Below are 26,228 nucleotides of genomic sequence, written 5' to 3'. Positions count from 1 at the left end.
CAGGTTTCCTATTTATTGCAAATCTGTGAAAGAAGATGAGAAGCTTTCCCTGGAAATGGCTGGTGATGGATGGTGGGTGGGGAATCCATCTGGGGAGTGAGCTGGAGCAGTCTCACATAAATAATCCACACTATCTTCTTTCTTCACTATAAATAAGCTACTTTGGTTGGCTATTGCTACAGTGGGAACAGACTGCACATATGGGACATTGCATGTGCAGCTCAGAGGTGTCTCAGCAGATGTAGCCAACATTTGAAGTCAGAAAAAATCTGGAATCAAATGCCTCGTTCTTGGGATTGAAATATTTTTTAATCTTTTTTAAATAACAGTCCCATTTTTTTTTCTTGAAAAATACTGTTTGGAATTAATAACTGGTAATTAGGGAAAGGATGGAGAACAATGATCCTTCTCTCAGTCTGTGGACCTTGACCCATGAGTTTTTCTTCTCTGCCAGGGTCTGAGCTCTACATGGGGCACAAGCGTGCCACGGAGGGCATATGCGAGGAATTCCCAAGTTCTTTCCCCTGAGCCCCGCGTTACCAGAGTAGCATGAGCCTAAGGGAGAAAAGGGGCCCATCGTTTTCTTTGTTCTGGGCCCTGAGAGCTGTAAGCTCCCACATTCACTGTGGAAGTGTGCTTTAATCTACAACATTTCAGAAATAGAGTACAAGAAGAAGAAAATATGGAAGTTGATTAAAAATTATGAGTAGGCAACCTAGACTTCACCAAAGACACCTTGTAGAAGCATAAACTTTTCCCCTCTGGCTTCATAGGGATGATTTAACTGCCAAGATGGAAAGAAAACAGAAGCTAATTATCAAATGAACATTGTCTTAATATGTTAATGAAGCGGTTTTGCTAATAGCGAGAGACCTGAATTTTAATACATTTTAAGAGCTCCTTGATTACGTGTTTGTTAGTTGTTATGATCATTTTAAATTATCTGTGCATGGCTTTATAATGGGTTAAAAACTGTATTAAGCACTGTATTCTAAACAGGCCTTGATGAGGCAGGTGAATAGTGCAAACATTGTCGCTAGGAAATTCACTTCAAAAGAAATGTAAACTAGTTAACCTAAAACGTGTCATCAGATCCAACAGTCACACTTAGCAATGTAAGTAATTTTTTATGTACCTGCTAGCTATTTCTTCAGAAATGTTTTTTCTCATGAAAAGAGTATTCCAGGAACCAAATAGCTATTATATCGGAGTGTTTCTGTATGCAGTATAACTGCAGTACAACTGATCTCAAAACATATTTTGCTGTTGGATTTAGGGGAATGGGTGAAGTCGTTACGAGTATACTGAATTAATCCATCCTATCCTTGGTGATTATGACCAAACTCTGTGTTTTTTAATTCAGTTATCCACAGATATACGTATTTTGTTCTTCCCCATTCAAAGGACCTGTATAATTGTCTTTCAGCAGGTCTGGGATCAGTACAAATCAAAAAACACTTTCTGCAATGACACCGGCATAAAAATGTGCACACCTACATGGAACTTTTCTGTTAGAAGGCTTCTTTCTCCCTTTTTCCGTCACTTCTATTTCAAATCAAGTCATCCTGGACCATTACCCTTCCTTCTCTAGCTTATTTTCAGCCAGCTGGAAAAGCCTTCAATCAAAGGGTGCCCAATGAGTGACTATTGCTCCTATGGAGCCTGTTACCTGAACGGGATCTGCTGCTCAAGAAATTAGTGACTGTTACTAGCCCTCTGGCTTCAGTTTCTGCATTTTCTTGAATCAGCCAAACAGAGGTATTATCTCCAGGACATAGCCTTGAGCCTTTGAAAACCCATTTTCAGCCAAAACACTGACAAAAAGCCAGCATGGTGTCCATGTGGACAGAGAAGTTGTAGCTCTGGGAAGGATGTTGGTGTTTGCTGGGGGCTGCTCACATGCTCATGTCCATTTGGAATGTTTTTCCCCCGTTGTAAATGAAATGATAGTTGAGCTGTGTGTGCCAAACATGCTCTGTCTGCATGTGTGTGAGCGTGTGTATTCTCCCTGCTCGGGCAACTAAGGAAGTCAGAGCTTAGTTTCCCAAAACCAGAAAGTGGAGCTCTGGATGGGAAGGGAACGGGGACCTGAGCACAACTGGGAGCTGTATTTATATTAGACAAACAGCCACTAGGTGATTTAAACCTGCCCATCGTTACTTCCATTAACATCAAACAGAAGGCTCATGCTTGCAAAATAAAGGTGTTTAGTGATCTTCATATACTATATAACATGAAGTTATACATACAGGACAGAAGCTTCCTCATTTCGATGGAGACACACCCCTCCCTCATTCAGACTCCAAAAGTACCTGGAGGACTGGGCCATTGTAGCAGTTTGGTGGGCATTTGGGCTACCTTGGAGCACCAAGCCCTCGCAGTCCCTGATCAATGAGCCAGTGCTCCCTACCTCTCACATGCTTGGGTACCTGACTTAATTTAATTCCTCTGGATCAAGCCCATGCAGTGGTAGAGACAGGCAAAATCTTAAGGCTAGCACAGGGAACTGAGAACATTTGAAACTGAAACCATAAAACACGTCTTAGGAAAACACCTGAGAAGATGCTTAAGTACGACGTACTTGGCTTTGACAGTTTGCAAAATTAAATATATGTATTATGTGAGCTAAAGAAATTAATACAGGGTGATACTGCTGATTTTATTATATTAACTTTCTCATATAATTTGGAAACTATAAGTATCTCCCTATTTCTTGCACCTTTGTGCCAGTTTGTCAGAGGAAGGAGGAAACGCAATCTTATTTAACATAACCAGCCTTTGAAAAATCCTAATTGCCTGGCTCAGTTTAATTTATTTTTAGGTCATACTGCCCTCTAGGGGATTAGGCAGATAGCGAGGGACTTTTGCATAATAGGAACATTTTTTAATTCACAGGAAAAAACATCTCTTCCTTTGTACTGCAGTAGAACATAATAATCCATGTATAGAGCTCGTAATTTAGCATTTTAAGTGTAATTTGCATTCATTTTCTTGGGAAGTATCTTTCATAATTAGCATTGGGTTGGGTCTCTGCTTTCTGGATGCAGGGCTGACTTGCCATGCACAGGATATTAATCTTTTTACTTTAGGAAGTTCGTACAGGGTCCAGTCAACACTCTTAAGTCAGGGGAACTTTCCCCCAGATTTCAGGTGGTACTACATGAGAATTATGGGAAAACGTACATGCTTAAGTACCTTACATGCTTAAATAAATAAATATGTGTACAGAACATATATATTTGTACATCAAACATAATCTCTCATTCAGTGTTTTTGAAAAAAACCCTGTCTGTTTAAAATGGAATGAACAGCAGCAAACTCACCATATCAATAGTTGTGAGTGCGTTTTGATGGAATATAAAAGCAAAAAGAAGGAAAATCAGGAGGAAAATGAAAGTTTGGAAAAGAGAAAGAAAATTATTAAGAAGATTGGATTTTAGGTGGGCTGAGAAACCCACAGACTTTTTCAAAGGTGTCAACACCGCTAAGGAAGGAGAGTAACCTTCTGCAAAGGGCTAACAGGCCAGACATCTAGTTGCCTAATTATCTCCAAAACCCAAACTCTTGGCCCCGTCAGTGTCCCTTACTGATGTGACAATCCTGCCACTGACTTCTCTTCATCCCATTTTAATTCTAAAAGAGCAGAATAATCTTGGCTGGTCAGACTGAATTAAGAAGCAATGCTGGGAACTGGGGATGCCTCACCAGGTCATCATTGCATTTTGTGCTTTGATAGCTGGACCCAAATCTGCTTTGCTGCTTGGCTTTTTTTCTTGAAGCAGCCAGGTCACGTAGCAGCAGAGTTTCCTTTTTTTGGAAAGAGGATCTTGGTCCAGCAGCTCACAGATCCCTGATCTGGCATGCTTTGGGGATGAGTCCTTCCTCTAGGTTTTCACTTGGCTGTGAGAGTCTTGTCCAATGCTGCCCTCATCCTGCTTGTCAATATTTCAAGGCAGATATTGTGGGAAGTTCTCATTTGGCCCTGATTAATTTTAATTTTACTATGGAGTGAGTAGTCTGAGCACTGCAACATGCCTTCAGTTTCTTGTTTGGTACTCTCTCTGCAGTGGAGTAGCCACCTCCTGTGACCACCACAAACAAATCAGTCTGTTCTGGCCTCTTGCCAGCACGACACTGGGCTTTTATGAGATTTTAAAGCTGTCAGCTTTACATGATCAGGCTTCTCATTTCAATCTTAGCATACTTAATACTGGTCCATGCTAATGGTTCATGAGATATTCACCTACGCATCCTCTAGTTTCAGTCAGCCATGCTTCCGTCTCCTCATTTAAAGTCTGTATCCACTTTATAAAGTATGTTCTTATAGCTGGAAGGATAAACTGCTGAGCCTTCTTAGGCAAAATCTCTCTTATATGCTTCCTTGCCTGGCCATAGCAGTGGGGGTTCATCTTTGCCATATTTTTTTATTTGATCAGGACAGCCCTATCATATGATTTGCTTTATTCAGGCTTGTACCACCCGTATTATAGTCCATGGCATGCCGATGGTTTCTGTTTCCACTTCTAGTGGCCCAGCTGTGTCATGCTATTCTCAGCAGCTCCACAATAACTGTTTTTTCTGAGTCTGCTGATTCTCACCTCATCATATCAAAATCTCAGAATTGCATGTAGCCTCATATTCAATTTTCTGTTTAGGAGTAATGATATCTTTATACCTTAGCTCACACTTCCTTGGTAGGCGCTTCTCTTACAAATACTACTAACCACTAATACTAACATTGAACGGTACTTGTCCTGAGGTGGTGCGGTGGCTTGATGGCTTGTCCACCTGCTTATGTGCCAGAACTTTGCCTTAGGGTCAGAAACTGGAGAAACATTTAGCCTGGGTGGTTTGAGCAATACCTCCTGTACTAGGCTGGAAATTCACTTCAGTGCTCTGTCAAGCCTCGGGTTTGTTCTGGGTTTGTGTAGATGCTCAGTTTACCTGGGAGCATGTTCCAGCAGGGGTAGGATAGCTCTTTCTGTGCTAACCTGCCTCCATCAAGGCAAAGAGAAGTGACCTCACAGGTTACTCATGCCCATAGGAAGAGATTTCTCGTATTGTTCTGTAGCTATAGCCATCGCTTTCACAGCCCATGCTTATCTCAGTGTACAGTATCCATGCGCATGTAATATGAACTGTCTGAAAATCATGTGTTCCCACTCACCTCTGCAGATTAACAGAAGTTTGCTGTTCTTGCTGGGATTACAGACTGCCCAACTCCATGATTCAGTGGGAATCACATTCTCTGATTGCACAGTTCAACCCCTGCAAAAATGGCTGTCAGCTTTTTTCCACAGGTTGTGGACTGGGACCCTCCAGATGTGGAGGTGCCAGCACAAGTGCTCTCACAGGCAGTTCTGTGTTCTCCATCCTTGGCTGTGCCAGTCCCAGCAGAGTGTAAAGGGTCAGGGCTTGCTTCTGCAAAGTTATTTGTGGAAGTCTAACATCCCCAGAAATGCCCTCAGGCTGTCTGTTTTATCTGTCAATTAATCATGCTTTTTCATCCCTGTGGGTTCCACTAACAGAGCTGTTCTCCCCATGGTTTTCAGCCTGTGTGTGAGGTAAGACTGCAGTTGCGGTGGCTCCCTTGTGAGATACTTGCTGTTGGAGATGGTACATTCTCAGCTAGCATCCGAGGCGTGGGCAGCCAGACTTGGACTACACTTCTCTTCCCTCCTACAACTGTGCTTCTCTCTCAGTTTCCACATAGGCAGCCTCTTTGCAAGGAGTGGTTGTGCTTGGGAATCCATATTCTGTAAGGAAATCCAAAATACCAACAAAAAGCCTGCTCTACTTCAGAAAAGGAGTTAAACAAATAGAAATACCCTGCGAAAAATGTGGGAATCCCATGACTGCACTTTGAAAAACCAAAGCAATGCTTTTGCACTAGTGTTTTAAAAAGAATTCAGTGAGGCTGAGCGGGTGTTGGAGGAGCTTTTCATACTCTGTGCCACTGAGCTTGGTGTGCTGCCCCCAGGCAGGAAGAAGGCATGGAGGATAAACACTAAACTTCAGCATTCACATAGCCAGTTAAGAACCTGCGTGGCTCAAAAGACTCCTTTCAACGTAATTTAAGACACATTTTACATAATACATTTTCCTAGATCTTACATGCCTGCATGAAGAACTTCTTGACTCCATAAGTGATTCTCTGATGAAAACAAACAAGGACTGATGGTGACTAAAGTACTCCTCAACACAAGAGCGGTGCTGCAGCCAGATTCTGCCACAGCCATTCTTGCATTAAGTAGTGACTTAGTCTACAAGTAGGATGTTTAGTCTCAGCCTGAGCACTGCTGGTGAAAGGTGCTACTCAGCCTGAAAAAGAACCTGATTTACAACATGAAATACAAGCCAAAACAACAGCTTCTCCAATCACAATGGTTGAGTGGGAAGGTTCAGATTTAAGGTGCAATGCCTGAGTTAGAATTTGCCTTGGAAAGCAGGGTTAGAACCTCTTTTCTGCATTTCTCCTCAAAGCCTTCCTGCTCGCCTCTCCAAGGATCCAGTCTGCAAAACAGGACTCAGAGCTATGCTGTGCCCCACAGACCTATCACTAGCATTGCTTCTGCACTGATTTACACAGACAAGAATAAAATCAGAAAGCAATGAATCATTTTGTCCAGCTTCCTATGTATCAACAGTCATTTCATGTCACTGTTAAGACCTATCTTGAGCCTTGAGTGATTTGAGTGTGATTTAAACATGCCTTGCAGAGGGGCCTCCAGTCTTCATTAAGAGTCCTTACCTTGGCTAATTACCCTCACGCTTCCAATGGTGTGCCCTGATCCAAGTTTGGATTTGTCTGGCTTTCAGCCTCCGTTTTTGTTATGCCTTTCTGCCCTAGGCTGAAGCCATTTTTGCCTCTAGGAAGACTAGAGCACAGCAGATCCTGTGGATCAGCCCTCTTACTGCAGAGGGTTCAGCAATAAAATCCCATATATCTCTTCACATAATAATCAGAATAATAATCCCATGTGTCTCTGGGAAGAGCTCTTTATGCTATAATAAAATGACCTTTCAATCTTGTTTCTGCTAAGCCCAGTAGAAATATTTTTTTTAAGTCTTTTATCCTTTTATTTTCATCTTTCTTGAATTAGTTTGTGGCTCTTGTTTGCATGCTCTCTGCAATGTGCCTTGAAAATACGGATACAGCCAGTAGACATAGTGACCTAGCACTGATCTCATCAGAGCTAGAGGTGGAGGGGAATCACTTTCTTTCTCCAGCTTTCCAACGCATTCTTCAAAATCCAAGGGTTACACTAGCCTTTTTTACTCCATAGTTGTACTGGCAGCTTCCCCCGAACTCCTGGTTCATTAGATCTCTTTCAGACCCAGAGCTTCCCAGCTAGCTTTTCCCTATTCCTTCTGTAGGACAGGTATTTTTCAGTCCTTGATATACCACTTCTCTGTGGCAGTATTCAAATGCGTTTTTTAAAGGCCCATATTTCAAAGGAACATGCGCTGCTTTTTATGGTTGCCTTTTCCACTCACATTCTGCCCTACACGTGGGGTGTCAGGGGTAGGAAGAGAGAAGGGAATAGGACGGCCCTTCCAGCAGCAACAAGCTGATAGATTAGCTCATCCATCTTGCCATCATCTTATTGACAGGACATAGAAAAGGTTTTCTGTCATCTGTGCATGTTTTAACTTGGGAAAAACAATGTGAAGAGGAGGAAAAATACAAAACATTAAGCAATTGCCTTTTAAAGGAACTCTAGCCATGCTGTGCACTGAATGAGGCAGAGATCTCATAGGAGAAATTCAGTGTGATTAGTTGATTAAAGACTATGTCAGAGCAAATAAACCCAAGGGGCTACCTCATTTCTGGAATGTCCTGGCTTTTGAAGGTTTGACTTTGCAAATAAAAAGGTATCTGTTACATATTTGCATATGTAACACTTATTATTTCTCTCCCCTGAATAACCATGAGGCAGACCATGAACTTTAATGTAAAGTTAAGCAGGTGCTTAAGCCTTTTCCTGAATGAAACAGGCCTTAACTACCACTCTAATACTACAGGTCAATGCAGGAGTTTTTAGACTGCATACCTAGGCTTCCAAGTACACCCCTAATGGGGTCAAGGGCTAGTTTTCTGAAGTGTGAAGTGTCCAGCAACACTTCATCCTTGGCTAATCTACCTACAATACATGGCTCACCCCTATGCGGGCATCGCCTATACTCTTCCACGGCTCTGTCCCTGAAAACTAATGTGTATTATTCAAATAAACCCAATAGGTTTAGGTATTTTTAAGCAGTCAAGGATGTCTCAATGTATTTAACTTGCTTACTGTACTATTTTCCCCCCTTTTTTGGCCTGTGAGGGAGGCTCTGACAGTATATCGCCATGTATTCAGACAGCTCCTACCGCAATGTGGAGCCCTCCTCCTGCTGAGGGGCTTAGATGCTATTGTGCTACAGGTAAATACTGATGGTATATCTACGTAGTAAACTAAAAAAGGAATAGGTTCCCATATGAGTAACACTTAAGAGAACCTGGGGGAAGGTGGACTTACTTATTTCCATCATTTTTTCAATCATTTGGTTTCTATAGCAAAAGGTATTTTCCTTGAAGTTAAGATCTGCTATTCTTTAATCCCCAGGAAAATGATTACTATCATTTAAGGAAATTATATTCTTTCTAATTAAGCTGTTTTCAGACAATTAAATTGCTTCCTGATTTTCATAATTGTCTCATTGCTAAGATCTACCTCTTTCCTGATTAGCAAGGTGGAAAAACCCCAACACTTTTACTTTGTACAATATTTAGCGGTTAAGGAAGAAGTCCCAGCAAATATTCTGAGTCAGACTCTTCCTCCACACAACCTGCCCTATATATGCTGCTCTGGCTTCACAAAGTCAGATCAAATAGCCAAATGCACCCAGGAAGGTGACCAAAAAAGTGGGAGGAAACCTCTTTAGGATAGTCCTGTGACCTAGCAAGCACAGGAGACACTGTACCGTGGGAGGCCCGGGTGAATCTCTCCATCACCTTCAGCTTTCATGAGGAGAAGACTGGCTTCCCAACCAGGTCTGGCGGGTGGGCTGTGGATGTACTGTCCAGAGTGCCCTTCTCTACAGCGCAGCAGAGGATTGGGTCGAGGGGACATGTTTGAAGGATGCTAGTACCATGGCACTGCCTCACAGTTACAGAGCACACAAAATCACGCAGTCAATGGCAGTATTTCTTGTGCTACTTCAGCCACTTCACCTGCACATCGCCTGTCCCTGCAGTGGTCACATCTGAGGCTCCAGATCTCTCAAGAGCTCTATATAGCTACCCTGTGACAATGCACTCTTGCTTTGTCCCTTTCCGTATGCATGTTCTCTTCTTCTTTCTTTCTTTCATTTGCTTTCTCTCTCCCCTTGATTTCCTTCTTTTTTACAGTAGGGCATTAGCTGTTAATGTAAGAAGTCTAACACTTGTTGTAATGTACAAGTGTCCTAGGATGATAGGTGTTATGGGGTCTGGGGAATACCATGTGGCTTTTGGCCCGAGAAAGGTCCACAGAGGAAGTCCCGTGGATCTTTCCACATTTATGATATGGTTGCCTGCAACTTCATGGAGGCTGTTACAAATGACCCAGTTTAAGGGTCAATACCCTTAAACTGGGTTTTGGAGGAAAATATGTGGATGGGGAGTTACTGTTTCAAAAGCTCTATTCCTAAGTTGGCATGCATACTCTGTCAAGGGGTTGTTATGAGAAATAAAGATAGTAAGTTAGTCAAAGACCATGGACTAGAGCTGTGTAAATGTGAAGGTGAGAGAACATACGGTATATATGTATCAATGCCAGGTGATTAAACTAATCAGGTCAGACCCTCAGCTGGACATAGAGATGTTCCTAGAGCTACGGTGACAAACAGCATCTGAAGAGCTGGCTCATGATGTTTTTAAAGGTAGGGCTAGGACTGAAGGGACCTTTCCACCACAGTAAACCACATAAGGGACAAATTATTTTACAGCAGGGTGGGCCTGCCTTTGAAAATGCAGCATTCATCAACTCTCATGACTCTCACAGGACTGCCACTGTAATTGTTTCAGTGGCCCAGTTCTTGAAGTCAAATGATGAAGTGCCGGCATGTACAAACACATGCCATTTTAGTTCTCATTGAGCTTAACAAGTGCTTTTGAAAAGAGAAAATAGATCCAAAACCATTTAAAATGTAACAAAATTATTCTTAAAAAAACCCCAAACTGGAAGGCATCCCTTTCTTTTTAAATCTCATGATTCTTTACACTGGCCTCATGATTTTTGAAATCTGACTTGCTGATTTTTAATACTTGTGTGGCATGGTCCTGAAAATGTGGCATAGACTCATAAGCATAAACACATTAATATAGCCAGAAATATTCCTTCATTATAGATATTAATTGGGGGTGTTAGATATCTAGTACAATCTCCTTCCTTTGACATTCCCAATCAAAAGAAAGATGTCCTGAAAGCAAACATTTTTGCCTTCCTGATGTAAGGAGCTGTTTTGTTGCAGGCCATTATTGTTAACTGCCTCTTTTGTCTTTCTTATTGTTCCATGAGAATTGGTTTTCTATGAGCTTCATTTCTTTATTGACATTTTTGTGAGAGGAAAGGTAATTTCTGACAAAGGTGAGGAGGGCAGTTGTGGCACAGCCAGCGTCAAAAGAAACACAGATGGCAGAGCAATAGTTGGGAAGCAGCAGTCCTGAGGGACACAGGGGTATGAAAATGAGGGAAAGATGCAACCAGTTAGTCCATAGGTTTCCTTTGAGAGTCAAGCCTCTGCTGTTAGTCTCATTTTGGTTGTTCTCATACCCTTCAACTTTTTGCCTTCTTCACCTTGCATTTTAACAGCCTGTCTCAGAGGGTGGTAATGAAGTACAAATAAGTTCTGTCTGTGGAAAAGAACCCTGCAGAAAATACCATGTGTGGGAAGCGATCCTTCCTAACACCTGCATGCCCCCTCCGAACCGAGGGCTGAGCTAGCTGGAGTATGTTAGAAGAGTGATACACAGATGATCAGTAAGCTCTTTGCTTGGCATCCCTTTTTCATTAGGCTGCCATTTTAAAGAAATGTTTTTATAGCCTCTGCTTGATTTTCCATCAGATCCCTCCCTCCCTATGAATCCTCCCTTCCTGCTTCCTACAGAATGTGGCCAGCTGGTTACTGCTAAATTTAAACAAAGATGTGCTACTTGTAACTCTCTTTGCTTCATCCACACAATATTACTAGCCTAACTCAGCTAGCAAGAAGTATTTCTATTTTGATGTGCACAGGGACTGTAAGCCCAGATGAAGGTCAATGAAGGCTGTTGCATAGATAGATAATGCTGACGGAGAGTGCTGTTTTCCACAGGAAAGAGCTGATTCAGTGGAATTGGGATGTTTGAGGGGTACATGTGAATTCTGCTCAATATGTGGGAACACGATGGGAACTTAGAATTGGGTGCCCAGTGGAGGTCTGCAGAGCAGCCCCATGAGCAGCAGCAAAACACGGCCCAGGTCTCCATCAGTGCTGTAATACTGCCATGCTGATACACAACAAAACACACAGCATCTCCTGTGAAATGGAAATCCTCCTTTCTAGTCAGCTCTAATTACAAACAGCATACATGTTTAAATAACCAATAAACTAGGGCATCAACACAGAAGCTGCTCTTTGCATCTCTGAGATTCATACAGCATCCAAGAGCTCAAACATCAAGGAGAAAACAGCAGGTAGCTTAACTCCCAAGATCTCTCCCCTGCTGTTGTTATCATTGACAATGAAGGCAGTGTTGTAAGTGCAGAGTGCAATGGACAATTCATGCACTTACTGTATCTTGCACTCTAGCTACAGGCGCGTGATTTTCTGAAGAAATGATGACAGGATCAAACATATTCTGGCAGATGCTCACAAAATCAGAGCCCCTTTCACTCAGTAAATGACCATAAAAATGCTTTGAAGATGACAATAAAAAGTTATTTAATCATGTTCAAAACAGAAGCACCTGCCAAGTCAATATATCAATTTTTACATGATTGGCTGGTACAGTGACAATAGCGAAAAATGCAAAGTGAGGCTGTTAGGAGCAGCTACTGACCTGATTCTATAGCAGGCATAGCCTGATGGTGGAGAGAGAGAGCAAGAGAAGAGGAAAGAAAAAGCAACAGAGAGTCACACATACATTTCCTTAGCCTCCTGATTTTTCAGCTCTTTTTCCCAGCTGTTACAAGGTGCCCTTGGGAAGATATCTGAAGATGTCCTCAGCAGCCCCCATTTTCTGTGAAGTCAGTGCCAGAGGGAGAAAGGACAGTGACCAAAAGGAGATCCGAGACAACCTGGGTGATCTTCATGCTGCCATAGCAGAAGGGAAAAGGTGCTGGGGAGAGGGGTAGAGATCTGGCCTTTTGGTAGCATTGCTGCCCTAGGATGTCTGCAAACTGTTAGGTGGGTACTTCTAGAACAGAGACATAGAGAGTGGCATGTGCGGCTGGGCACAGATTTATTGAGAAGCCCAGGAGAGCCAGTACCTGCCATTAGCAGTACGGGCTGTAGGGCTACACCATGCAACAAAGAAGAGCCCATGCTGTTCAGCCCCACCACTACCCTTGCAGCTGCATCTATCCCAAATTCAGAAACTCTTGTACACAAACCATTTGCCTGTGATCTGGCACATGCAATCATAGCATTGAAGAGCTTTCCAGCTATATCTAGTGTCCTTCGAAACTACCTCCATGATACTGATTGATTGGGCTCTTTCATGATCAGCTGAAATTAAAGTAGCCCAAGGGTGCTGAAAATTTACATGGGTTGACAGAGGCCATTCTGGCACCTGAAGTCCAGGAGGGTAGCAAATTTTAAGGCCAAAAGGGCTTGTTCTGATCAAGCACTGTCATATCTAATACAATATGAGCCATGGGGATCCCTGGAATTAATTCTCAACACAAGGCCAACATCTATGATCAAACTAGAAAAATTTTGCTTAAATATCTCATTAAAATTTTCAGATTCAGGGAATTTGCCACCACGTTGTGGTAAAAATGGCTAATTATTCTCACTGATTAGGCGTCAGGCCAGATTTTGGACTAGGTTTTATCTAACTGTTGGACCTCATTAAACTTTCCAGCTAAACTGAAAAGCCTTTTATGACCAAATTTATGTTTACTGTGTGAGTGCTTTAATTTAGGTTGCTTCTTCAGCCTCTTTGATAAGCTAGAATAGACAGGACACCTACCCCAACCTTCACTTCACAGGATGATTGCAAAGCCTTCACCTTTCCTGCGGCTCTTGTATGATGGCTCTTGAGTACTTCAACATCTTACTTAAAATGTAGACACCAGAGCAGTACTCCTGTAGCAGCCTCAAATTTCAGTGCACCCAAAATTTAACTCTCTGTTGCCAATGACACATTTAAAACTAAAGTACTCAAAGCAGAAAACAATAATGAACTCTAGGTTACTTTGAAGCATAGATAAAATTAATTTTCAATAGACAAATGTTAAAGTAATCACAAACATACATATTGGTACTGTGAAAACTGGTTGGATAACTGGGTCTGAAGATTACTCAGTGATAAAATTAGTTCCTCAAGATTGTTATATTAGACATGAGTGAAGAAAACAGAGTGCTAAACTACTGGTTTAAAAAGAAACTATGAGGAAGGGAGGAATATTAACACAACCTCAACCTTCAGTAGAAGGTAGGTAAACCAGGCACAGAGCAAATACTTGTGGTGATGAAGGCAGAAGTTCAACGCTGAAGACACAAACAATAACTGGCATTGCGTCCTTAGGGCAATGTAGGGGAAGGAAAGGGAAGAGCTAAGTAAAAGCAGTCATGTCTGTCTTGTAACTGTATGTGCAAATAGCACAGAAGGACGTTTGGTAACATGGTGCTCTCTGAAAGCAACTGGGAAATGGAAGAGATCAGGAGAAGGCCCCAACCAGTGTCCAGCTAGCAGCAGCAGATGCATCTTCTGAAGTGTGATGGCAAAGCAATCATCACGGATTATACTGCATTTTGCAGAGAGCAGATGTGTCCAATTAGGAGCTCTATGTGAATGCACACAAACAACAGAAAGAGGCAAATCAACAGCCTCCAGAAAAGCACTGCACTAGCTATTGGGCACCTTTCCATACTGGGCTGCAGCCTTTTCAGGGAAGTTTACTTTGTCTGGCAATGTTGGAAAGTCATGAGCATATGGGATAGGTGTAGAAGGTATCCAAGATAGGATAGAAAACTTGAAGAATGGCTATAGAAAGACAACAGTAGTAGAAAAAACAAGTAAAAGGCTCTATACAGGTTTTATGAAAACAGCAGTTAACAGTCAGTCACGTGTCTGAGCAGAGATACAACAGATGGCAGTGATCTTCAGGCTTTTTCCACAGTATTCAGACATGGAGGAATATCAGTAGTATATTTTCTTCTCATTTGCCCTTTTACCACAGCTAGAGAAAGACATGATTTACTTAAATACATGTAACGTGTATGAGGTAAGGCGTGCAAACACCCCAACATAGCAGCAATATACTGAAGTTTGACTATATAACTCATATGTAATGACATAAATCAGTCTATTTTATAAAAATAAGGATTTTTTTCTCTCCAGATAGATCTTTTCTATATATTTTTAAGTGGCTATATTTATGATTTAGTAAAATAATGATTAGTGTTGAGTATCATAAAGTCATTAACTTAGTACCAAACCTCCCATCCACCCACAACAGGAAAACAAGGAAGTAAGAGGAAAACTGCATTCCCAGCATACAAAGTCTGATGCTTCCTGCCAATGAATACTGCAAAGCAAAATACTGTGGCTGTTGGGAATGTCAAGAAATCATTTTTGTCCTCGGGAACACTGTGAACTAGTGAGCAGGACTGCCCTGCATGTCAGATGCCACCGTGGAATCTGGCTGACTGCTTGAAAGCAGCATGGACAGCCCCATGGACATGCACCCTCTGGGCTCCAGAACTGGTGAGGAGATTTACTTTTTTCATTGTTGCTACTGGCTTCTTTACATCTTTTTCCTGTTTCTCTCTGTTCCTTTTCTCTTTTAAAGTATTGCTCATCCAGAGCCAAAATCTGTCAGATTCTGAAGAGGATACCTAACTCCTAAGTTTAAGCATTAGGTGGAGCAAAGGCTTATGAAGAAGTAACTAACATGACATTGTCTCTAAATGATTTGATCTCCTTTTGTTCAGGAAGATAATCTGAGACCTGTGGATGTCTGAAATGGATTCGTTCTCCATATTGGTCCTGAATATAAAGAAAGGTATTGCTCTCATCTGGAGACAGGTGTCCTAATTTTTGCTTGGGAGACCTGTCTTTGGAGGGTACATTTTCAACACGCTTCATGACCTCTTTTAAGTAGAAAAGGACTGGGGAAAACAGGATGAAAACTGGCACAACCGCCAGCATCTTCAGTCTAGAGAGCTCATTGCCTTCACTGTTTAGAATGCAAGCGTGAGCCTTAATATGGTGAAAAGTAATCCTGATCTCATAGCTCAGTAATCCGTGCTTACTGGCAGGCAGAGATCTCTTATGCCTGTTAAATATTGTAGACGTGTAAGTGATTTTTTTATCATATTAACAACGGGTAGTTCCTGCAGATCTGAGCTACTCTACTCCTGCGTGATACTTGAGCAGAGCTTTATACTTGAGGAGCATAAAGCAACTTCTCTGACATGGGCAACTCTGCATCCACTGCCTCCTTTCCCACAGGAAGTTCCCTTTTAACTAAGATGAGGTAGAAGCCTCCTGGAAGTTACATGAGGTGCCTGGGGTCCTTCTGTCATTGCTGATGCTGGCGGCACATGACTCTTCATCTGATTTTTTTTATGTCAAGTAGGTGGAGTGGATTTTGGAAAGAGTGCATTACCTGATGGCCAATATGTATGGGACTGGACCAATGCTCAAAGGTTGGAAGCACCAGCTGAGGAAAAGGAAAATGTGCTATTTAGGCTTTTGATGAAAGGGCTGAGTGTCATTAGTAAGGCTCAGAAACTGCTATTCCTTGTATCCTAGCTGTTCCCACCTCCTCGAGAAGCAGCAGTTATCAGTCATTTGAGTCCAGTAAGACACCACCTTCATCAATGAACTGTGGCTTATGGAGGGCACTGAGTACAGGGAGAGCCAGGCCTGTGCTCCTCCACAGAAAGTGCTGGCCACCACTGGTTTCTGAAAGAAAAGTGAGGTCACTGTCCCCTCCAGCATCAGCTGCGCTCTGACCAGGGGTGGAAGGCTTATTCCCATCCAGTGCTATGAGGTAGGAGGGGCTGAAAAGTCCAAAGAGTTTCCACAGACCTGACTTGCACTTAGTTAATAGCACAGTACAGATGGGTTATTAACCCAAATGTACATACTGCAAGGCTGCCAGGACCCTTTCCTAAATCAGTGACAAGAGAATTTATTTTGGTGCGTGGCAGAGTTCTGCTTGGAAGGTGACATTTTTCATCTCTTGCAATTTTTAAAATGCATAGTGTGTACATTCAAAGACTAATGATGGACATGCATTGGCAGAGGCACACTCAACTCATTCATAAATTATTGCACAGAAGCTCAATCATATGCTTTTTCAGAACTATTGTCCATTTTTTGGAGGCAGTCTAGTGATTTGTTTTAATGCCTTAGTTCTGAGTTAACAAACATGTGCCCAGGGGCTCCCAACGAAACAAGGCTGGGCCTTTGCAAAGTCAATAGTTTATTTACTGACTAAGAATAAAGCACCCAGGAAGATGTTTGAAAATGTTAGCAATGCTTTTCATTAGCTGAAGATGGCTTTTAGGTCTTGGTCATGGCATGTTTATTCATTAGGTTCTGTGAAATCACAGGCCTGTTTGCAGGGTGAAAGTAACAGTGAGACCTGGTGGGGTGAAAGAAAGGGAGAAAAGACAGAGATTTTGTGTGCATTCACCCCTTTGAGGAGGAGGAAAAAAACAACAAACCAACAACTGAGATGATTCCGTGTGTTATTAAAAACTAAGCCAAAGTAACTGAAAATACACTGAAAGGCAGTAGGTTTCTTTTGCTTCAAAGCAGTTTTCAATGACATTTGTTAAGATGTATCTCCTAGATACAGCTTAACCACTGGTAAGCTTAACAAATCAATTTTCGTTGCTAAATGCACTTAAAGTTTACACAGATCCATTCGTTTCTATCAGGAAAAATATTTTCAGTCCCACCCTCTCTTCTTCTTTTTCTTTTTACTGTAAATCTCCGTGGTCTGTTGAATTGACTCATTATTTAATACATTCTTCTTTCTGCTTGAATGTATCAAATTAACGGGGCTGCTTTTCTCAGTCCTTGAACCTGACTCCATCATCCTCTCTGTGCCCCTGTTGCGGTTACCTCCCCTCAGCCTGCAAGGACACAACTTTAGCCTTTGCTGGCGCCTGAGGATCGCACCTTTCCCATTCCCTGGGCTTGGTAAAAGGCACCGCTCACAAACCGCACATTTTGCATAAAGAAACTTGCATCGGGGGACATTGCAGCCGGTCCCTGGAGGAAATCGCTGCAGCCTGGGGCTGGCAAGGGAAGGGACACCCTAGCACCCTCTGTCATCGCCCATAGAGCCAATAACTGGTAAAAGCAGTAATATAATGAAGACCACCTATTTTACAGACGCTTCCTATGGCCATGTGTGGGCTCCAGGACAGGAGAGCAGCCCAGGTAACCAAGGAGCCGGGGAGGGAGCTTTCCGGGTGGGATGCTGCAAACCCTCGGCAAGCTGACGGAGGGTAGATTTGGGCTGAGGAGGAGGGGTCGTCTCCTGTTGTCTTTGTTTCCGTTTCTAATAACTGTGCCACACTATTTCCACGGATGATCCTGCTGCATATCAGGGTCGCAAAGAGTTAAAATGCAGAGCAGCATATGCACTTTTAAAACTACATGCGACAAAGTCCATTGCTTGAAGTCCGGGTCCCCTCTCCCCTCGCCCCTCCCCAGCTTCCAGCAATCATTTATTATAAAGGGGTTTTATGATACAAATTTGATAATCTCCCATACACATTGGCACTGTTCTAATTGGAGTTGTAAGCCCATAAAATTCAAGCCCTTTGTTTTCATGAAGGCCACAAGGTTTTAAAAGATACTATTGTACCGCCTAAAACCCATAAAATTGTCACTAGGGACTGATTAAACAGTCCTGAATTGAAACAGTGCGGATTTTGTCTAGGTCCTTTTCATGCACAACAATGCTCTTTTCAACTCCCAAGACAAAAGGAGGTTTAAGGAGCGATTCTCTGGGAGATTCTTCTAAGATAACCCCATCCATATGGGAGACAAGGTGGCCAGCAGCTGAGACCAAAAAAAAAAAAAAAAAAAAAGGGGGGGGGGGAGAAAAAAAAGATTTCGGACGGCAGGAGGAAAAATAAAGGGAAGGGGGGGAAAGACAATAACAAAAAACCCCCAGGTGACACAGGGGCTGTACTCCCCCGGGTCCTTCCCGCACATCCCAGAAGCCTGGTCCGCTCTGCATCTCCCCTTTGGCACAGGGCCCCCTGCCCAAGCAGGGAAGGGGATGCAGGTGGGAGGACGGGCGTCGCTCCATCCTCCCCCACCCGCCCGGCCTGCAGCTGGGACGGACCCTCCCGCACGGAGACCAGAGGCGACGCGGAGCCGCCCCGGTGGAGGGGACGCAGCCCTGGAGAAGGCAGAGCTGGGAAGGGAGCGAGGAGATGCTGCCGCCGCCGTCGCGGCTGGGGAGGCGGCCAGAAGCACCCACGGGAGTGCCTTAGACTCCCGTGGGTGCTTCTGGCCGCCTCCCCAGCCGCGACGGCGGCGTCTCGCAGCCCCGCTCCCCGGGGGCTCCCCGGGAAGTGTAGACAGCATGACACACACCAGGGGCACATCTGGTCCGAAGTAACCCCCTTCCAGAGAATAAAAAAAAAAACCCACCAAACAGCTTCTGCAGGTCCCTTTCCCCCGACAGCCTTTCCTCGGCTGGCAGGGTGTCTGCATCAGTCCCCGTGGGGTCTTAGCCCCCAGATATTCCCTCCGCGTTCCTGATCCGCGGCTCCCGTCGGAAGGATGGAGACAGCCGGTCTAGTCCATATTTCAAAGGGACTTGGAGGGGTTTTTTTTGAAGGTGTTTCCCCACTGACGGTTGCAAGGATAGTTTTTTTTTCTCCAATTAATAAAATCAATAGTTCATCAAAGCGTTTCAGAGCATAATTATCTGGGCGTTAAAAGACACCGCTATTTTCTCTTGGCTACTCTTCCGCAGTCGATCTTTGGAACAGCTACAGACTAACGGGAAGATTGTCTTAATCCTGGGTCCAGCCTTAGCGGCTCTAAAAAAGACAGCAATGAACCGCGGCCCTGCGGGAGCCCGCGGCCGGGCTGGGCGGAGGAAACCCGCGCCGCAGCCTCGGGGGCCTCGGCCGGCGCCGGGCATCGCCTCCCAAGAGGAAAAGCCGGGGAGCCTCCGGAGGCGGGGGGCTGCGGGCTCTCGCTTCCCGCGGGAAATATGACCAGGTTTGCAGTGAGATGCTTGCAGCAAACCTTATCGCCGTTTACCGGCGCACGTCGGTAAAATAAACGAACTCGGTAGTGAAATTCCGCTGGCGCGATCAGGAGAAGTATTTAAGCTTTTATGGCACAGGAGGTGATCCTACGAAAAAGCCCCTATCGTCAAAAATACACTTCTCCGCCGGGAAAAATTGATTTGCCTAAAATCATTTTATTAGTCACTGGAAGAATCGGCTATTTGAAAATCAGCTAGGTCGCTGGGGCTATTATTATTATTTAACAAGGACTCTCTCGAAAAGGAGCAGGAGGAGCGGAGGTTTTACAAAATCAGGGCCGCAGCCGGCATCCGCGCCCTCGGGTGAGACCGGCGGAGGGGAGGGCGGCCCAGGCCAGCTCCGCCCGGGCCTGCCCGCCGCCGCCCCGCAGCCGCGCTCCGCCGCCCGGCCCGCCCGAGCCCAGCAGCCGCGGTGCCCGGCGCGCCCCGGCGCCTTCGCCGCGCTGGGAGCGCGGGGTGGGGCGGACCCCCCGCGCCCGTGGGATGAGTCCGGCCCTGGCGGGCGCGGCGCCGCTGTCACCATCCCCAGGAGACGACGGCGGGGTGCGCTAAGTGCTGGTAAGCGGGGAAGACGCCGAGGGCGGCGGCGGAGGCGGGCGGGCAGGCGCGGTAGCCCTGCAGGGCGAGGGCGGCCTGGGCGCTGCAGCCCGCCAGCGCGCAGCCCAGCTTGGGGCGGGCGGCGGGCGGCGGGGGGCTGGCGGGGCAGCCGCGGCAGGGCTCCCCGTCCCGCACCAGCACCGGCACCACCACCCGGCGCAGCAGGGCGGGCGGGCGCGGCGGGGGGCTGCCGGCGCCCTCGCTCCGCGCACGCTTCATCTTGTAGCGGTGGTTTTGGAACCAGATCTTCACCTGGGTGGGCGTGAGGCTGAGCAGCCGGGCCAGCTGCTCCCGCTCCGGCGCCGAGAGGTACCGCTGCTGCCGGAACCGCCGCTCCAGCTCCAGCGTCTGCGCCTTGGAGAAGAGCACCCGCCGCTTCTTCTTCTTCTCCTCGGCCTCCGAGCCGCGGGCGGGGAGCGACCTTTGGGTGGAGTCGGGCAAGCTCAGCTCCGGGCCGCTCTCGTCGGAAGCTGGGGACAGCGAGGGGGTTAGAGAGAGGGGACGGGGCGCGGGGCAGGCACCGAGGAGGCGGCGGGCCGTCGAGAGCCGAAACGCCTCCCGCGGGGAGAGCCCCGGCTGTTTACCGGGCCGGATTAATCCCGACAGTCAACAAGAGATGCGGGCTAACCCCCCGAACACATTAAACCTAACCCACGGGACGGAGGAGCGGCCTTTCCCGCGCCGGGGGAGCGGCTCTGCCCCGGCGTGAATCGCCGCACCGGCACGGCCGCTTCGCCGCGCACAGCCCGGAGGCTTGCGGGCTGTTAGCGTTCGTGCTTGCTCTGCGCTAAAACGCAATATCGGGCTGCCCCGTCCCTTCATTACTGCTTTCCTCCAGCCGCTCGATTACCTTAATATTTAACGTGGCCCGACGGGGTTCCCGCATCCATCCAAAGGACGGTCTCCCCCCACGCACACACATTAAGCGCCGTGTATCTGCGGCACACCTTATGTCGGTGAGGCAAGACCCATGTGCTACACGGCCGGGTTGGTGAGCCGGAGCCTGCTCTCCGCGGTGGCAGACGCGGGGGTCTAGGCGGTGGTGCCCAGGGCGCTCCGCGGCAGCGCGGGCAGGCGAGGCACTGGGTGCGTGCTTAGCTTTCCTCTGCGGTGCGCGGGGTGACCCGAAACCCCTCCAGCACAAAAAGGCAGGATTTCTTGCAACAGTGAAACGGGGGGGGGGGGGGGGGGGGGGGGGGGGAGAGAATCCGGGAAGCGGGCTTAAATGGTAAGCGCAGAGGAACGGGAGGACACAGCCTGAGGTTTTGCTTTCTGCCATAGCTGGGAACATGCACAGACCTACGGAAAAAAATAATCTTTCCTCTCTTAAGCTCGTGGCCGGGATGTTCCTGCTGTTTCATTGTTGCAATTCAGTAATATCCTATAAAATTCCCAGCCTGGATCCCCCCGATCCTGTAGGCTACACACGCTGGCGATTAGCTTCTTCGCATCTTCCCCAAAGGAAGGGGGGGAAACAAATAAAAGATAGCTGTGCGGAGATGGCGAATTCCTGTCCGTTTCATACTCACAGGGATAATTATTTCTGTCTGTTTCTATCCACCCTCGGTACGGCGAGCCGGTGTAGTTCTCCGCTGAGTGGTGTTGGTCAGAGGCTTGCTTTATGCTATTAGCATCCTGCTCTGGTAAATCCAAAATGCTCCTCACTGTAAAACTGATCCTGCCAGATGTGGCCATGGTAGATTGTGCACACACACCCCCAAAAATATCGTCCCAAAGCCCCGAACCCCCTCCCTTAAAAGCTGCGAGGAAAGGACTGCTCCCAGTTACTGGGGAATCTCCTGGCTCAGGAGGACGTTCCCTTCCATCGCCACGTAACCCCAAATATTAGTGTCGTTTACAGAGGTGTCCTGTTTATATAAACAGTCATCCCCACTGCAAACACTGCCTGCTTTCAAACCGTCCCTGTCTATAGGATGCTAAGTACCTGAATTAGTCAAGTGCTCAAGCCCTAATGGGAGTAGGTGTAACCCCCCCTTCCCGCCACCCCCATGAGAGAATAACCCGTTACCTCCCAAAGACAGCAGGAAACAGGCTTCATCATTACATATTCTGTCTGATTAGCCAAAAGTGGGGACAGATAATGGTAATTGTTAGCAGTGAATAACATCTTGGGTGGCATGTGGATGACCAACAACCACCCCCCTCCATCCGCCACCAAAGCCACCAGCGTCCCTTCTATCCCCAGACAAAGTGAATCCTCCCAGGACATCCGCAGAGACTGCCGAGAGCCCCCTCCCCGCTTCTACCTCTTTATTTCCACCCCCTCCCCTCTCTCTTAAATTCTGGAAGGAATTTAAGTCGTTATTTGTTTTATTTCCCCGGGCTGTTTGCTGTGCTACCTCCAATTCTCCCGCTTGCCATTGGCAGGTTTCCTACCCTCAACGGGGGATTTTTCACACCTCGGCTGAGCTCTGGGCGAGGAAGGCTGGCGGGTGTGTGCGTTGAGGGGGTGGCATCTCCGGAGCCGGGGCTTTTTTGCCTCTCCTGAGCACGGTGGATGGAAGGCGCACCTTTCTCTTGGGAAGGGTGATGGCGTGAGCTTGGCTGGGGAAACGCGGGGAGCTCGACACACACGGTCCAGAAGCAAGAGTCGGGAGCAGGGGTGGGGGAGATTTTTTTAGCATTTTAGTTTTGCCTTGGCATAACGCAAGGAATATCCCCTCGGGCGGTATGTGCGAGCGGCTGAAACGATTCCAGCTGGGAGCGATGGAGAAAAGATCAAAGAGGGCGCGTTTACTTATCCGCCCGTCTCCCGTCCCCGCCGAGAGACGCTTCATCTGCCGCAAGCAGCAGCAAACAGACCCGGAGCCCCGGCCCCCCCCGGGAGGAGGGGTGCGGACATCGGCTGGGCACGACCCGGGGGCGGCCCGGCGGCACCTCCGCGGTCCCCTCCGCGGGGCAAGAGCCTCCTCGCAGCCTTTCAGCGGGCGGCTCCGTCCCCCCGCGAAGCCGCGGTCGGGCTTTGCCCAGCCGCGATGGCCGCCGAGGACTTATGAAAGAATAGGATCTAGAAACAAGAAGCCTGATGAGGCGTTCAAACGCAAAACTGCAGTGGCAGGGCTCGGCCCTTAGCCGCAGGGCAGGGGCAGAAGTGACGGATGGGCGCGACTAGCCTGTCTCACGCGGGTCGCGCAGCGTGGGTCAAGCCGTGGGGGCCGCGGGGGGCGGGGGCAGGACACGCTCCTCACCCGCACGGCGCAGCGCCCGCCCCCATCGCTTCCCGCCGGTTTCGCGGGAGGGGCCCGGCGCCCGTCTAGAAAACCGGTGGGAGGCGAGTCCGGCTGGAGGGAGGAAAGCCCGGAGGGAAGGAGTCACCCAACCTGCCCCGAGCAGATCCGCTTCCCCGTGCGTGCCGGCCAGAGCGCCCGCAGCACAGCCCCGTCGGGCAAAAGGCGTGATGCGCGGCGCGCCTGGAGATAAAAACCCAGCTCCACACGGAGATACGCCTCTAGCCGGCCGCTTTGTGGGTTCAAATGTCCCTGTCCAAACAGACATCTATAAGCTATTGTGTATTGATTATATTTATCCACCCCTGCTCTCGCACCCCAGCCCCGCTCCCCGCCTGCCCCCGGCCGCCGCCGCCCTTCCCCGCCCTGCTCTGGGTGTCGCTTCTGGAAGCAGTTACACTTCACGGGGAAAAAGTCAATAGAGCAATAACGACAAGGGAGAGGCGAGATTTATATCGGCGAGATTTGTGGGCGAGATGAACGGGGCACAAGGGTCCATTTGGCCAACTTCCCGCATATTTCTTCGGGACTGGACAGGCTCCATATAAACGATTCCCAGGCCGTGATTACTGCAGCCACCTATCAAGCGTGCCTGGTGACAGTAGTTATCTTCCCCGCTCCAAGCACAGCCTCCCAGCCGTCCTGGGTGGTCGGAGCGAGGGGAGCACAAATACATGCCAACTGCTAGGCCGTGAACAAAAGGGAAATGTAGCCCAATGTCCCGGACCTGTTGGAAGCATTTGTTCCAGTCAAGATTTTGCATTTGTTCAGATCTGGAATAATAGGTGATTGACGCCTTCCCACAATGTGCTTTAACTCTCCGGGATAAATCGGAGCTTGTTCCTTGTTGTCATGGTTTTCAATAGGGTTCAATGGGATTGAACCACTATCGACTCTGCTTTACGTCTCCGGCAGCCCCGTCCATACAAATTTATTAGTTATGTCTTTTTAAATGAGATTAAATTGAAACGACGTGGCCGTCCTCGGCGGAGCGGCTCCTCCCGCGGTCGCCCTGTCCCGTCCCCCCCCCCGCCCGTCCCCCCCCGGCTGCCCGTGTCACCGCCGGGGCAGCCCGCGGCCGGCGGGAGGGGGGCGACAGCCCGGCCCCCCGCCCCGCCAGGTACGGCCGCGCTCACCTGCCCGCCCGGCGGGCCCAGCCCGGCCGGCAGCGCCGCCGCTGCCCCGCGCTCCCGGACGCCCCGAGTATAAAAGGGGGCCGAGAAGCGCTTATTAATATCTTGACGCCGCAGGCAAACATTTGCCGAATGCCTGGGCTGGAGCGGAGTTTCGGGGGGGCGGCCAGGGGAGGGGCGGGGGCCGGCGTTCAGAGAGCCACGAACTTACACAGTATCCAAGGTGGCTCTTAAGAGGGGTTTGCCAAGGACACTCTAAAGAAAGTGCAAAAACTTTGCAAGGAAAAAAAGTCGGGATGAGAGAGAGTCTACTTCAGTGACCTCTCTTAGCCTTTTAATCTATTTAACATCCTAAGCCCACACTGATGTGTAGAAATAAGTAAATGGTACTCTTCAAGCCTTAAGAGCTCTTCAGCACCAAATATTTGCACTTACTCTTAGAGTTTTTCTCAAATAGCGCAAGACACATTCTCCTTGGACGAGCCGAGCTGTCTAAATATACCTACGCATTGTTATCTGCGGGAAATAGTTCGCTTCAAAGGGAGAACGTAATAACCTGAAATGTTTCATCTCTTGTTTTGCTTGGGACCGACTTGGATACTTTTCAGCTCTGGCTGCCCGGCCTCATTTCGGGGTTTGCCGGTTCACGTTTCACCCTCTCCCGCGACACTTCGGCGTTGGGGCCGGGGGAACATTCTCCCCCACGGGACCCCGGACCCGCCGTCCCCCTGGGGACGATATCCTTTGACCGAGGAGTGAGTGGGTTTGCCGCTCACCCCTCTGCACAGGCCGCCCCGCGGTGCCCCCGGCCGGCGAGTGACTGGTAGCCCCGGGACGCCACCGAGAGCCGCCTCTTCCCCGACGGCACCCACGGCGATGGGACGGGGCAGGCATTTCTCCGGGGACGCTACACGTACGCGGCGGCACCCAGGCGTGTGCCCCACCAGCAGGGGCGGTGGGGACCGCAGGCGATCCCATAGCAGGTGACTCCCAGCCCCGCGGCGAGCCCCTCTCTGTGGGCCCCCGGGCAGAGACCGGGCGCGTCTCCGTGGGCCCGAAGGGGACAGAGCCCCGTCCCTCCACCTAAACACCCAGAGGCACTTGGGGGTCCCCAGCGCGTTTAAATGAATTTTCACGCTTCCTAGGGGCTAAACCCCCCCACATTTAAAATAAAAAAAGTTTCTTTGTTTCCACGTTATTCGCAGCGCGCTTTTCATCCCACTCGCTGACGACCGTATTTCGTTGAGGCTCATGTGAAAGAGGGACGGAAAATGAGGAGCAGGGGAAACCGGCCTGTCCCCCGCAGCGGCCAGAGCCGCGCGAAGTCGGGGCGCAGTGGCCGCGGCCCTCCGTGGGGATGCGCGGCCGCGACCACCCCGCCACCCGCGCTCACCTGCGGAGGTAACCCTGCAGCGCGGACGGGGGTGCTCGTGCCCCGGCAGACTGGGGGGCTTTGAGGGATACCGTGGTTTTTCCAGCCCGAGATGTGTCCCGGCCCGTTTGAGACAGCCCGGGGCTGGGTCGGACCGTCCCGTCGGGGCTCCTGCCGCGCTCTTGCCCGGCTCCCCTCCCCACCGGCCCCAACCGGTGAAGCCGGGCTGCTAAAAAACACCTCCGACCACCTGAGAAAATAGCGGCTTTTTCTATCTTTTTTTTTTTTTTTTTTTGAATGGGTTCATTTATTGTGCTCAGTGGAGGATTGCAAAGCAGATTGACCAAATCGATGTATGTGGCATGCAGAAATCGAGCATTTTCCTGAAATA

General features: G+C 48.0%; 1 protein-coding gene across 1 annotated transcript; it reads right to left on the bottom strand.

Moving 5' to 3' along the window:
* Positions 1 to 20,003: 20,003 nt before the first annotated feature.
* Positions 20,004 to 21,779, bottom strand: NKX2-8 (NK2 homeobox 8). Its single transcript, XM_059819978.1, has 2 exons — positions 21,614 to 21,779; positions 20,004 to 20,554 (listed from the first exon to the last, which is right to left on the bottom strand). The coding sequence occupies exons 1-2, from the start codon at positions 21,777 to 21,779 to the stop codon at positions 20,004 to 20,006; spliced, it is 717 nt and encodes a 238-aa protein (XP_059675961.1).
* Between the last annotated feature and the right edge of the window lie 4,449 nt (positions 21,780 to 26,228).

Source organism: Gavia stellata, chromosome 7 (assembly GCF_030936135.1).
Source record: "Gavia stellata isolate bGavSte3 chromosome 7, bGavSte3.hap2, whole genome shotgun sequence".
Taxonomy (NCBI): Eukaryota; Metazoa; Chordata; class Aves; order Gaviiformes; family Gaviidae; genus Gavia; species Gavia stellata.
The sequence above is the reverse complement of the archived record's forward strand: the minus strand, read 5'-3'. Positions and strand labels throughout refer to the sequence as shown.